The sequence below is a fragment of the Zophobas morio genome, unplaced genomic scaffold, assembly GCF_036711695.1.
Source record: "Zophobas morio isolate AGI-343-1 ecotype UQ-CSIRO unplaced genomic scaffold, CSIRO_AGI_Zmor_V1 ptg000010l, whole genome shotgun sequence".
Classification (NCBI taxonomy): Eukaryota; Metazoa; Arthropoda; class Insecta; order Coleoptera; family Tenebrionidae; genus Zophobas; species Zophobas morio.
Window position 1 is genome coordinate 230,392 of NW_026972115.1, and position 13,940 is coordinate 244,331.

General features: G+C 33.1%; 1 protein-coding gene across 2 annotated transcripts in view; it reads left to right on the forward strand.

Moving 5' to 3' along the window:
• LOC135126067 (eyes absent homolog 2-like) overlaps positions 1 to 13,940 on the forward strand; it is a 128,888-nt gene that overhangs the window by 65,235 nt on the left and 49,713 nt on the right. The window contains exons 1-2 of one of the 2 annotated variants that reach the window (XM_064051858.1): positions 12,964 to 13,187; positions 13,246 to 13,295. In XM_064051858.1, coding sequence (XP_063907928.1) covers positions 13,107 to 13,187; positions 13,246 to 13,295 — 131 coding nt within the window. In that variant the 5' untranslated portion in view covers positions 12,964 to 13,106. Of the gene's footprint in view, positions 1 to 12,963; positions 13,188 to 13,245; positions 13,296 to 13,940 lie in introns of those variants that run through there. The other variant, XM_064051859.1, reaches the window with a different exon arrangement.

Genomic DNA, 13,940 nt, shown 5'->3' on the forward strand with positions numbered 1-13,940 from the left:
TCCGGATTTTGAAGTCACAATTTTCTATTGCGAAGTCAAAATTGCTAAAATAAAAATCTTAAATACCAGAAGAACATAATAAAAAATAATTGCGAGTTTTATGGTTGAAATTCCGAGTTTTAGAACCGAAATTCTGAGTTATAAAATCGGCCAAAAATTTTCCGGGTTTTGAAGTCGGAATTTCTTACTCCAAAGTAAAAATTTCAAAAGTAGAAGTTTCAGCTACACAAGCCAAACAGGAAAAAATACCTGTGAGTTTTAAATTTCAAGAATTCTCAATTATAAAATAGGAAAAAATAATTTCGAATAAGGTCGGATTTCCATATCCCTAAGTCAGAATTTCGAAAAATAGAAATTTCTACTGCACAAACTACGAAATAATAATTCCTAGTTTTACAGTTACATCTTCGTGTTTTAGAACCGAAATTTGAATTAAAAAACCGGCATTTCCCGATTTTGAAGTCACAATTTTCTATTGCGAAGTCAAAATTTCTAAAATAAAAATCTTAAATACCAGAAGAACATAATAAAAAATAATTGCGAGTTTTATGGTTAGAATTCCGAGTTTTAGAACCGAAATTCTGAATTATAAAATCGGCCAAAAATTTTCCGGGTTTTGAAGTCGGAATTTCTTACTCCAAAGTCAAAATTTCAAAAACAGAAGTTTCAGCTACACAAGCCAAACAGGAAAAAATACCCACGAGTTTTAAATTTCAAGAATTCTGAATTATAAAATAGGAAAAAATAATTTCGAATAAGCTCGGATTTCCATATTCCTAAGTCAGAATTTCGAAAAATAGAAATCTCTACTGCACAAACTACGAAATAATAATTCTGTGTTTTACAGTTAGAACTTTGTGTTTTAGAACCGAAATCTGAATTATAAAACCGGAATTTCCGGATTTTGAAGTCGCAATTTTCTATTGCGAAGTCAAAATTTCTAAAATAAAAATCTTAAATACCAGAAGAACATAATAAAAAATAATTGCGAGTTTTATGGTTGGAATTCCCAGTTTTAGAACCGAAATTCTGAATTATAAAATCCGCCAAAAATTTTCCGGGTTTTGAAGTCGGAATTTCTTACTCCAAAGTCAAAATTTCAAAAATAGAAGTTTCAGCTACATAAGCCAAACAGGAAAAAATACCCATGAGTTTTAAATTTCAAGAATTTTGAATTATAAAATAGGAAAAAATAATTTCGAAAAAGGTCGAATTTTCATATTCCTAAGTCAGAATTTCGAAAAATAGAAATCTCTACTGCACAAACTACGAAATAATAATTCTGTGTTTTACAGTTAGAACTTTGTGTTTTAGAACGGATATCTGAATTATAAAACCGGAATTTTCGGATTTTGAAGTCACAATTTTCTATTGCGAAGTCAAAATTTCTAAAATAAAAATCTTAAATACCAGAAGAACATAATAAAAAATAATTGCGAGTTTTATGGTTGGAATTCCGAGCTTTAGAACCGAAATTCTGAATTATAAAACCAGATAAAAATTTTCCGGGTTTTGAAGTCGGAATTTCTTGGTCCGAAGTCAGAATTTCAAAAGTAGAAGTTTCAGCTGCACAAGCCAAACAGGAAAAAATACTACTCATGAATTTTAAATTTCAAGAATTCTCAATTATAAAATGGGATAAAATAATTTCGAATAAGGTCGGATTTCCATATTCCTAAGTCAGAATTTCGAAAAATAAAAATCTCAACTGCTCAAACTACGAAATAATCATTATAAGTTTTACAGTTACAACTTCGTGTTTTAGAACCGAAATTTCGATTATAAAATCGGAATTTCCGGGTTTTGAAGTCGGAATTTCTTGCTTCGAAGTCAGAATTTCAAAAGTAGAAGAGCTACACGAAAAAATACTCATTTTTTTTTAGTTTCAAGAATTCTGAGTTTCAAAAACGAAATTCTGAGTTATAAATTGGGGAAAAATAATTCCCAATAAGGCCGGATTTCCATGTTCCTAAGTCAAAATTCGAGAAATAGAAATCTGTACTACACAAATTACGAAATAATCATTATGAATTTTACAGTTAGAACTTTGTGTTTTAGAACCGAAATCTGAATCATAAAGCCGAAATTTCCCGGTTTTGAAATCAGAATTTCCTATTGCGAAGTAAAAATTTGTGAAATAAAAATCTTAAATACCAGAAGAACATAAAAAATAAATGCGAGTCTTAGGCTTGGAATTCCGAGTTTTGGAACCGAAATTCTCAATTATAAAACCAGACGAAAATTTTCCGGATTTTCAAGTCGGAATTTCTTGCTCCGAAGTCAGAATTTCTAAAGTAGGAATTTTAGCTACTCAGTTCACACAAGAAAAAACGCGCATGAATTTTAAATTTCAAGAATTCTGAATTTCAAAATCGAAACTCTTGAGTTATAAATTGGAGAAAAATAATTCCGGATTTTCAGGTCTAATTTTCATGCTACTAAGTCAGAATTTCAAAAACAGAAATTTCAACTACTCAAGTAGCCCAATCAGGAAAAAATAATTGAGTCTTAACGGTGGAAGTCCGTGTTTTGAGAATCGAATTTCAGAATTATAAAACCAAAAAAAATCCAGGTGTTAAACTCGGAATTTCTTATTCTAAAGTCGGAATTTCAAAAGTAGAAATCTTAAACACACAAATAAACTGGGAAAAAAATAATTGCGAGTTTCAAAGTTAGAATTTCGAGTTTTAGAATCGGCATTGTGAATTATAAAAGCGGGAAAAATCAATCAGAATTTTGTTTAAATTCCGAAAATAGAAATCTTAAATACAGAACGACAACAGTAAAAAATAATTGCGACTTTTAGGCTTGGAATTCCGAGTTTTGGAACCAAAATTCTGAATTACAAAACCAGACGAAAATTTTCCGGATTTTCAAGTCGGAATTTCTTGCTCCGAAGTCAGAATTTCTAAAGTAGGAATTTTAGCTACTCAGTTCACACAAGAAAAAATACGCATGAATTTTAAATTTCAAGAATTCTGAGTTTCAAAATCGAAACTCTTGAGTTATAAATTGGAGAAAAATAATTCCGGATTTTAAGGTCTAATTTCCATGTTACTAAGTCAGAATTTCAAAAACAGAAATTTCAACTACACAAGTAGCCAAAACAGGAAAAAGTAATTGAGTTTTATCGTTGGAAGTCCGTGTTTGAGAATCGCATTTTTGAATTATAAAACCAAAAAAAATCCAGGTTTTAACTCGGAATTTCTTATTCGAAAGTCGGAATTTCAAAAGTAGGAATCTTAAACACGCAAGTAAACTGGGAAAAAAATAATTGCGAGTTTCAAAGTTAGAATTTCGAGTTTTAAAATCGACATTGTGAGTTATAAAAAGAGGAAAAATCAATCAGAATTTTTTAAAACTCCGAAAATAGAAATCTTAATACAAACCGACAACAGTAAAAAAATAATTGCGAGTTTTAGGCTTGGAATTCCGAGTTTTGGAACCGAAATTCTGAATTATAAAGCCAGACGAAAATTTTCCGGATCTTCAAGTCGGAATTTCTTGCTCCGGAGTCAGAATTTCTAAAGTAGGAATTTTAGCTACACAGTTCACACAAGAAAAAATACGCATGAATTTTAAATTTCAAGAATTCTGAGTTTCAAAATCGAAGCTCGTGAGTTATAAATTGGAGAAAAATAATTCCGGATTTTAAGGTCTAATTTCCATGTTACTAAGTCAGAATTTCAAAAACAGGAATTTCAACTACACAAGTAGCCAAAACAGGGAAAAATAATTGAGTTTTAACGTTGGAAGTCCGTGTTTGAGAATCGATTTTTTGAATTATAAAACCAAAAAAAAATATTCCGAGTTTTGAAGTCAGAATGTCTAAAATAGGATTACACGAGTAAAGCCGGAAAAACGAATTTTAAACCTCACAGCTGTAGTTTATCTCAGAATCAGACACAGAAATTTTACACCGAAATAGAAAAAAAAAATAATTCATGATAACAAAATGAATTTTTATTAAAAATTGGATCCCTGTTTCAAAACTTTTCTATTTTTTTTTGTTTTAAAAATTATATTGTCCTGAAATTAGGCTGTAGAAAAAATATTTTTTATCGCACCAAAAATTCAGCAAAAACGACAAAAAAAATCTTTTTTGGAAGTTTTCAAAAATGCTTTCAAAACATTAATTACACGTTTGTGTGGCGTAGATCAGTTCTAGATTTTCAGTAATAAAAACAAATTCGCTGAAAATTTATAATAGAATCTTATAGATGACGTAGTTTCGATTGTTTCTGTTAACAAAAATGTTTTGATTGACATTTTATAGACATAAATTTAAATATAATAAAAACTAAAACTAAACCAGTGAAAATCGGTAGCTACTCTTTGTGGCAACCACCATTCTCCTGAAATTACCCCATCGACCCGTGCATTTCCACGCAAAAAAATCCCCGTCACCGCCGAACCGGAAACAACCACTCTTTCGCTTAATCATTGTTATGTTTCCCAGATAACTCAAAGCATGTTTGCCAGCCATATCCATATGTATTGACGACACAACCAACACTCCTCCGATAGTGTCACATTACCAGCTCATACCATCGCCGCACAGACAATTCGCAGTACCTCATCCCCCGCACGGCCACCCCTCGCCGCGGATCTTCTCATCCAATTACACGCATCCCACCTACGTCCCATTTCTTCCCATAATTTTTCTCCTCAGACGTGCTAATCACGCCCACATCCTCGTTACGCAATTTCATGGAAGTCAACCCTTGAGCAAACAAGAGCGAGAGAGAACTCGTCGATTATTTATTTTTTATGGCGAGGCGAAAATTCGTCGCGCGCTCACGACCGGTCACGGGATTCGACATGCTGAAATTTTAATACAAGCTCGGCTGAGGATGGACGGAACGAGGGACGAAACGGGCGGTGGCGGCCGCGGACCGCGGTGACATGTGACATCTGGGTCAAATATTTTAACGCTGGCGAGACGCAAAAAATGGGAGCTGCGAAAGGAAATTTATGGGATGGGATTTTCGAGAACACATAAATTCGGGGGCGGCGAGGTCGAGGATGGTCTGCTGCGAAAGCTCGTTAGTGAATGTTAGAATGTCAAATGGGTACTAGACGTTCAGTGGTTTTGTTCGACGTAGGGCCAAAATCTGCTGCAGCCTTGTGTGGCGAGTCCGGCTCATGGTCAGTTACGGTAAGCAGTTTACACTGGCGGTGTTTATGCATTCGGCACGGGGGCTGCACCTGCGAATATGAGGTATTCGCATATGCTCGGAGTTGCTTCGCACGTCGGACAAAACAGTTCAACATCTAGACCAGACTTGACTCCGTTTCAAGAGTGTAATCCTTGAATATTTTTCACAAAGGACGTTATTAACGTACGATAAACGCCCCTTTGCTTGAAAGCTCCTTCACGACCCCTTGTCGAAATTTCTACCCAAAACAACGTCCGATTTTCTTGAACTTGTCACACCTGAATCACAACTACCAATACAACCCCTAAATGGCTCCGACGCTACTATAATAATGACATTGTGTCCATTTCCGGCGATATAAGGGTAAAAGCGAAGCGGAAGGGTCCTTCCACCCATTACGGTATTTATCGAGATCTTATCGGCGTCCATTACAGGAAAAACAAGATTTCCTAGATTTCATAAGGCGATGGGCATCTGTCTGAATTTTCCTTTTCGTTCTTTCGCACTTCCTTGTTTCCTTGTAGTGACTCCCTTACTTGAGCTTTTGAACTTACGAGCTTCGAATTGTTAAAATTTTTAAAGTCGGAACATCATCTTCCTAAATCGGAATTCCAAATTTAGAAATCTCAACTACACAAGTAAAACCGAAAAAAAATTATGAGTTTTGCAGTGTTTCAGATTTTGAATGATAAAACCGGAAAAATTATTTCTAATTTTAAGGTCAGAATTTCAAAAGTAGAAATTTGGGGCACACAAGTACAAATTTTACTAGATCGAAAAAATAATCATGAGTTTTAAATTTTGAATTATAAAACCGGACAAAATTTTACAGCTTTTGAAGTCCGAATTTCCTATTCCGAAGTCAGAATTTCAAAGTAGAAATCTTGAGTAAATGAACAAAATGGGAAAAATAATCGCGCGAATTGAATTCGGAATTTCCTAGTCTGCAGCCAGAATTCCAAAAATAGACATCTTAAACACACGAGGAAAATGGGAAAATTGCGGGTTTTAAAGTTGGAATTCCTAGAAATTGTGAGCTATAAAACCAAGAAAAAATATTTCTAATTTTAAATTTAAGCTTTACAAATAAAACTGAAAAAAGAACCGTGAGGCTTAAAGTTGGAATTCGGAGTTACAAAATCGAAATTCTGAATTATAAAATGGGAACAAATAATTTTTAATTTGAAGCTCGAATTTCCATGTTCGTAAGTCAGAGTTTCAAAAGTACAAATTTGGGGCACACAAGTACAAATTTTCCGGGGTTTTGAATTGGAATTTTCTGTTTCGAAGTCAGAATTCCAGAAACATAAATTTCGCCTACACAACTAAGCTAAATAGGAAAAATAATTATTAGTTCCAATGTTGGAGTTGTGAGTTTTAAAATCGAAATTCTGAGTTATAAAACTGGAAAAATTATTCCGAATTTTAAGGTCGGATTTCGATGTTCCCAAGTCAGAATGCCAAAAATAAAAATGTCAACTAGACAAACTAGATCGAAAAAAATAATCATGAGTTTTAAATTTTGAATGATAAAACCGGACAAAATTTTTCAGCTTTTGAAGTCGGAATTTCCTGTTCCGAAGTCACAATTTCAAAAGTAGAAATCTTGAGTAAATGAACAAAATGGGAAAAAATAATCGCGTGAATTGAATTCGGAATTTCCTGGTCTGCAGCCAGAATTCCAAAAATAGACATCTTAAACACACGAGGAAAATGGGAAAATTGCGGGTTTTAAAGTTGGAATTCCTAGAAATTGTGAGCTATAAAACCAAGAAAAAATATTTCTAATTTTAAATTTAAGCTTTACAAATAAAACTGGAAAAAGAACCGTGAGTCTTAAAGTTGGAATTTGGAGTTATAAAATCGAAATTCTGAATTATAAAATGGAACAAACAATTCTTAATTTGAAGCTCGAATTTCCATATTCGTAAGTCAGAGTTTCAAAAGTAGAAATTTGGGACACACAAGTACAAATTGTCCGGGTTTTGAATTGGAATTTTCTGTTTCGAAATCAGAATTCCAGAAACATAAATTTCGATTACACAACTAGGCTAAATAGGAAAAATAATTATTAGTTCTAAAGTTGGAATTGTGAGTTTTAAAATCGAAATTCTGAGTTATAAAATTGGAGAAATAATTCCGAATTTTAAGGTCGGATTTCGATGTACCCAAGTCAAAATGCCAAAAATAAAAATGTCAACTAAACAAAATAGATCGAAAAAAATAATCATGAGTTTTAAATTTTGAATGATAAAACCGGACAAAATTTTTCAGCTTTTGAAGTCGGAATTTCCTGTTCCGAAGTCACAATTTCAAAAGTAGAAATCTTGAGTAAATGAACAAAATGGGAAAAAATAATCGCGTGAATTGAATTCGGAATTTCCTGGTCTGCAGCCAGAATTCCAAAAATAGACAGCTTAAACACACGAGGAAAATGGGAAAATTGCGGGTTTTAAAGTTGGAATTCCTAGAACTTGTGAGCTATAAAACCAAGAAAAATTATTTCAAATTTTAAATTTAAGCTTTACAAATAAAACTGGAAAAAGAAGCGTCAGTCTTAAAGTTGGAATTCGGAGTTATAAAATCGAAATGCTGAATTATAAAATGAGAACAAATAATTCTTAATTTGAAGCTGGAATTTCCATGTTCGTAAGTCAGAGTTTCAAAAGTAGAAATTTGGGGCACACAAGTACAAATTTTCCGGGTTTTGAATTGGAATTTTCTGTTTCGAAGTCAGAATTCCAGAAACATAAATTTCGCCTACACAACTAGGCTAAATAGAAAAAATAATTATTAGTTCTAAAGTTGGAATTGTGCATTTTAAAATCTAAATTCTGAGTTATAAAACTGGAGAAATAATTCCGAATTTTAAGGCCGGATTTCGATGTAGCCAAGTCAGAATGCCAAAAATAAAATGTCAACTAAACAAACTAGATCGAAAAAAATAATCATGAGTTTTAAATTTTGAATTATAAAACCGGACAAAATTTTTCAGCTTTTGAAGTCGGAATTTTCTGTTCCGAAGTCAGAATTTCAAAGTAGAAATCTTGAGTAAATGAACAAAATGGGAAAAAATAATCGCGTGAATTGAATTGAATCGGAATTTCCTGGTCTGCAGTCAGAATTCCAAAAATAGACATTTTAAACACACGCGGAAAATGGCAAAATTGCGGGTTTTAGAGTTGGAATTACTAGAAATTGTGAGCTTTAAAACCAGGAAAAATTAGTTCTAATTTTAAATTTAAGCTTTACAAATAAAACTGGAAAAAGAACAGCGAGCCTTAAAGTTGGAATTCGGAGTTATAAAATCAAAATTCTGAATTATAAAATGGGAACAAATAATTTCTAATTTGAAGCTCGAATTTCCATGTTCGTAAGTCAGAGTTTCAAAAGTAGAAATTTGGGGCACACAAGTACAACTTTTCCGGGTTTTGAATTGGAATTTTCTGTTTCGAAGTCAGAATTCCAGAAAGATAAATTTCGCCTACACAACTAGGCTAAATAGGAAAAATAATTATTAGTTCTAAAGTTGGAATTGTGAGTTTTAAAATCGAAATTCTGAGTTATAAAACTGGAGAAATAATTCCGAATTTTAAGGTCGGATTTCGTTGTACCCAAGTCAGAATGCCAAAAATAAAATGTCAACTAAACAAACTAGATCGAAAAAAATAATCATGGGTTTTAAATTTTGAATTATAAAACCGGACAAAATTTTGCAGCTTTTGAAATCGGAATTTTCTGTTCCGAAGTCACAATTTCAAAGTAGAAATCTTGAGTAAATAAAGAAAATGGGAAAAAATAATCGCGTGTTTTAAAGTTAGAATTCCGTTTTCGTAAGTCAGAATTTCAAAAGAAATTTCAGCTTCATAATAATACGAAAAAGAACAGATGTTTTAAAGTTGGAATTTTGACTTATAAAATACGAAAAATAATTCCCAAGCTGGGTTTCCAGGTTTTTAAGTCAGAATTACAAAAACAGAAGTCCCCACTACGCAAGTTAAACCGAAAAAATAATGATGAATTTGAAACTTGGCGCATCGGAAGCGACAACTGGAAAAAAAATCCGGGTTTTGAAGTCCGAATTTCCTGAATCGAAGTCAGAATTCCGAAAATAAGGATCATAAATACCGAGGAAAGTGGGAAAAATTATTGCGATTTAGAATCAAAATTATACCAAAGTATAAACCAGGAAAAATTATTCTAAATTTTAAAGAAGAGACAGAATTCAAGTCTTTTATGTCAGAATTTGAAAAGTTGAAAGGCGCATAAATAAAACAGGAAAAAATAACCATAAGTTTTAAAATGAGAATTGTGAGTTTCAAAATCGAAATTCTGGGTTATAAAATGGGAAAAATAATTCCGAATTTTATTGAGATCGGATTTCTATTCACTCAAGTCAGAATTCCAAAAATAAAATTTTCAACTGAACAAGTAAGAACTAAAAAAATAATTATGAGTTTTAAAGTTGAAGCTCCATGTTCAAAGCCCAAATTCTGAATTATAAAACCGGACAAAGTCTTCCAGGTTTTGAAGTCGGAATTTCCTGTTACGAAGTCAGAATTTCAAAATTAGAAACTTTGAGGAAATGATGAGGAAAATGGGAAAAAATAATGTCGAGTTCTAAAATTGGAAATCCAAGTTTTCAGGTCGGAATTCCGAGTTTTAAAGTCATAAATAATTCCATTTTCGTAAGTCAGATTTTCAAAAGCAAAAATTTCAACTACAAGTAAAACCAGAAAAATAACCAGGTGTTTTAAAGTTGGAATTTTGACTTATAAAATAAGAAAAATAATTCCCAATTTTAAAGTCGTTTCCATGTGTCAAAGTCAGAATTCCAAAAACAGAAATCCCCACTGTGCTAGTTAAACGGGAAAAAATAATTATGAGTTTTAATGCAGGAACTTGGCGTATCAGAAAGGGAAATTTTGAGATATAAAACGAAAAATTTCCGGGTTTTGAAGTCCGAATTTTGTGGTGCGAAGTCAGAATTCCAAAAGTAAGAATCTTAAATAGGTATACGAGGAACTTGGGAAAAATTATTGCAATTTTAAAGTGGAAAATTAAAATTTAAAAGTCGTAATTCAGTTTTTCTAAGTCAGATGTTCAAAAGTAGAAATTTCAGCCACACCAGTAAAACGGGAAAAATAACCAGTTGTTTTAAAGTTGGAATTTTGACTTATAAAATAGGAAAAATAATTCCAATTTTTAACGTTGGTTTTCCATGTTTCTAAGTCGGAATTCCAAAAAAAGAAATCCCTGATGTGCGAGTTAAACCGGAAAAAATAATTATGAAGTTGATACTTGGTGTATCGGAAGCGAAATCTTGAGTTATAAAAATTTTCCGGGTTTTGAAGTCAGAATTTTCTGATCCGAAGTCAGAATTCCAAAAGTAAGAATCTTAAATAGGCACGAGGAAAGTGGGAAAAATTATTGCGATTTTAAAGTTGAAATTCCAAGATTTAGAATCAAAATTATAAGTATAAAACGGAAAAAATTATCGCGAATTTTAGTCTTTATGTCAGAATTTGAAAAGCTGAAATTCCAGGCGCATAAGTAAAACAGGAAAAAATAGCCATAAGTGAGTTTCAAAATCGAAATTCTGGGTTGTAAAATGGGCAAAATAATGAAACATTTTAAGGTCGGATTTCCATGCACCCAGTCAGAATGCCAAAAATAAAAATGTCAACTACGCAATTAAGATCGAAAAAAATAATGAGAGTTTTTAAGTCGAAATCAAAAAACCGAAATTTTGAATTATAACACCGGACAAAATTTTCCAGGTTTTAAAGTGCGAATTTCCTGTACCGAAGTCAGATTTCAAAAGTAGAAATCTTGAGTAAATGAGGAAAATTGATTGGAAAAAATAATCGCGACTTTTTAAGTTGGAATTCCAAGTTCTAGGGTTGGAATTCCGAGTTTTAGAATCGAAATTGTAAGATATACGAGTAGAAGCGGAAAAAATTATTCTAAATTTTAAGCTACACAATAAAACTTGAAAAAACCATATGTTTTAAAGTTGGAATTTCCAGTTATAAAATAAGAAAAATAACTCCAAATTCCGAAATTGAAATCTCCACAACGCAACTAAAACCTGAAAAAATAATTAGTTCTAATGTTGAAATTTGGTGTATTAGAAGGGAAATTTTGAGATATAAAACCGGATTTTGAAGTCAAAATTTCCTGATCCTAAGTCAGAGTTCCAAAACTAGGAATCTTAAATACACGAGAAAAATGGAAAAAATAATTGCGAATTTTGTAGTTGAAATTCCGAGATTTAGAATCGAAATTGAAAGTTAAGTAAAACCGGGAAAAATTATTCCGAATTTTCAAGTGAGGTTTCAAGGCTTTTAAGTCAGAATTTCTAAAGCTTAAATTTCAGGCGCATAAGTAAAATGGGTAAAACTCAACAGAAGTTTAAAAATTGGAACTGTGAGTTTCAAAAAAATTTCGAATTTTGGATGGTCCTAAATCGGAATTCCAAAAACAGAAATCGGATTTTTTTGAAGATTTTTAGGCAACTTTATAAAAATCTCAGTTTTTCAGTAAACTTTTTGACAGACCCTTTGAAAATTAAATTGTAGATTTCGACTTGCAGAATTTATTTTTGGCTTCGTTTTTACAAAATTTAACCAATTTTTCCAGTATCGATAAAATGAAGACAAAAATTAACTTTCAAACCGAATTTTTCGAAAATCTTGGTGTGAAACCATCAATAAATTATGTTTTTCAAATCAGCTCGTCGAAAGGTACTTCCCAGAATTTTTTGAGAATTCTTAGGCAAGTTTTAAGAAATCTCTGTTATTCAATAATAATTAAAGTGCTCGAAAATCACCTAAGGGCATTTTCTTGTAGATTTAGACTTGTATTTGGCTTCATTTCTTCGAACATTCCAACAACTTTTCCAGAAACCATAAAATAAAAATAACAATTTTCCAGATATTTAAAAAAATATATTTTCAAACCATATTTTTCGAAAATTTTGGTCCTGGACTATCAACAAGTTATGCTGTTGTTGTCATCTCGCCGAGATCTTACGTTTAGTTTCTTCAGATAAGTAATTAAGTTTTTTTTTCTGAAATTTTTTAAGAGATATTAAATTTATTCAATAAATCGTTCTCCGAATTCAGGTTGTAGTTCAAACGAAAAAACTGAGCTCAAGTGTGGACTCAAATCGATAAAGAGAATTTTTTTCATATTAGATATATTAACGCAGTGCGAACAAATAAACGTATTATTTACATTAGGCAAGCTTTGATTATTTAAGTTCACCACGTATAAACATAAAAATCTTAATGTCCTCAATGCAGAAACTAAAAAATAATTACCGTCGTTCTTGTTTGAAAAACAGAATTAAACAAAATTAGAAATTCGAGCCGTGAAGTTTACGATACCCCTTTTAATGAATTATTACGATTATACTGACCTGCATTATTGTACTACCAGACTTGTTATTACTTTTGTATAAAATTTGAAACGAAATTAATTTTTGTTCCGAATCGTTTTAAAAAGTGAGTTTAAATCGAGCTGCATTTTCCACCGCCAAACACATGACCCGATTTCCCATCTCCTCCTTGAAATTTCCTTCCCGCTTCCTGTCTTCCCCCAAACTCCTCGCGACCCATCCTCGTCATAAATTACCCAACAAAACAGATAAAACAATAATTATAGAAGCCCATTGGATACCTGCTATCCTTACCGGAGTATCAATGCCATTGGTTCCGAAAGCTCCTAGTTCGCACTCCTTCCACTAGAGGCGTTCACCCCTCTCCTCTTCAACGCGAGGGCTTTCAGTCCGCTCCGAACACCCGTGCAGCCAACATCAGAACCACCAACCCAAAAAAAGTCGAAATTTCCCAAAACTGCGATGTCGTTACGGTGATACCCGCCGCCTTTCCCACCCCACGCGTGCAGTGATTGACTATGCGTTACTAGTGCCCAGTGACTATCATGGTGACTATAATGCCTTGCAATTACCTCAATGCCCAATCGACACGATGCGCGATAATCGATAAGATGTGCGAGCCCAAGGTACCCAAAAAGCGGAAAAGCGCCCAAAAGGCACTCACTACTCGAGCTTTCGTTTCAGGTGAAGCGGTCAAGGCCCGATGCCACTTCGGACCCGTCAGATCGTGATCGGTAAGTGAAAAGGCTTTTTCGAAAAACTGCAAACATGCGCTTACTCGTTCCACAAACGAGCGACTTTATTATTACGAGCTTCGGTGCTCTTGTCATCTGATAAAGCCTTGTTAGTCGCCACTTTGACAGAATAATGTTGCTGTAAGCGTCGTCAAATGGGCGCACTTCCATTTTAATCTGCAATTGCCGTACAAAGGGGGCGATGTTTATTGTCTTGGGTTTAATTCGTCCACCCTGTGGAGCGTGAAGGCTGACCTTTGTGGCCGGTTTGTTATATTGGCGATCGTAAAAATTGCTACACGGTCAAGTAATTAAAGTGGCGGGTTTTTTTGGCGTTTTTTGAAAGTGGTCGGGCGAACTTTTGGAAGACGACATTTCGTGGAGAAAGCGGATTTCGAAAATTGCACATTTCGTGTAAATTAAACGGTGCTTGAATTGCTAATGCGGACTTAGAACCTTTTCCGGGTCGTTAAAAACGGGCAAAAGTGCCAAAAGTACGTTAATTAAGCGACGGTTCTCATTCGAAATTGAGTGTTTTTTAAATTGTTGAATGCGTGTTTCTCATTACGCTGAATTAAGCATAATGTTGCTGTTAATTACAACCAAATCTAGTACACGTGTTTATGGAAATGTATACTCTGAAAA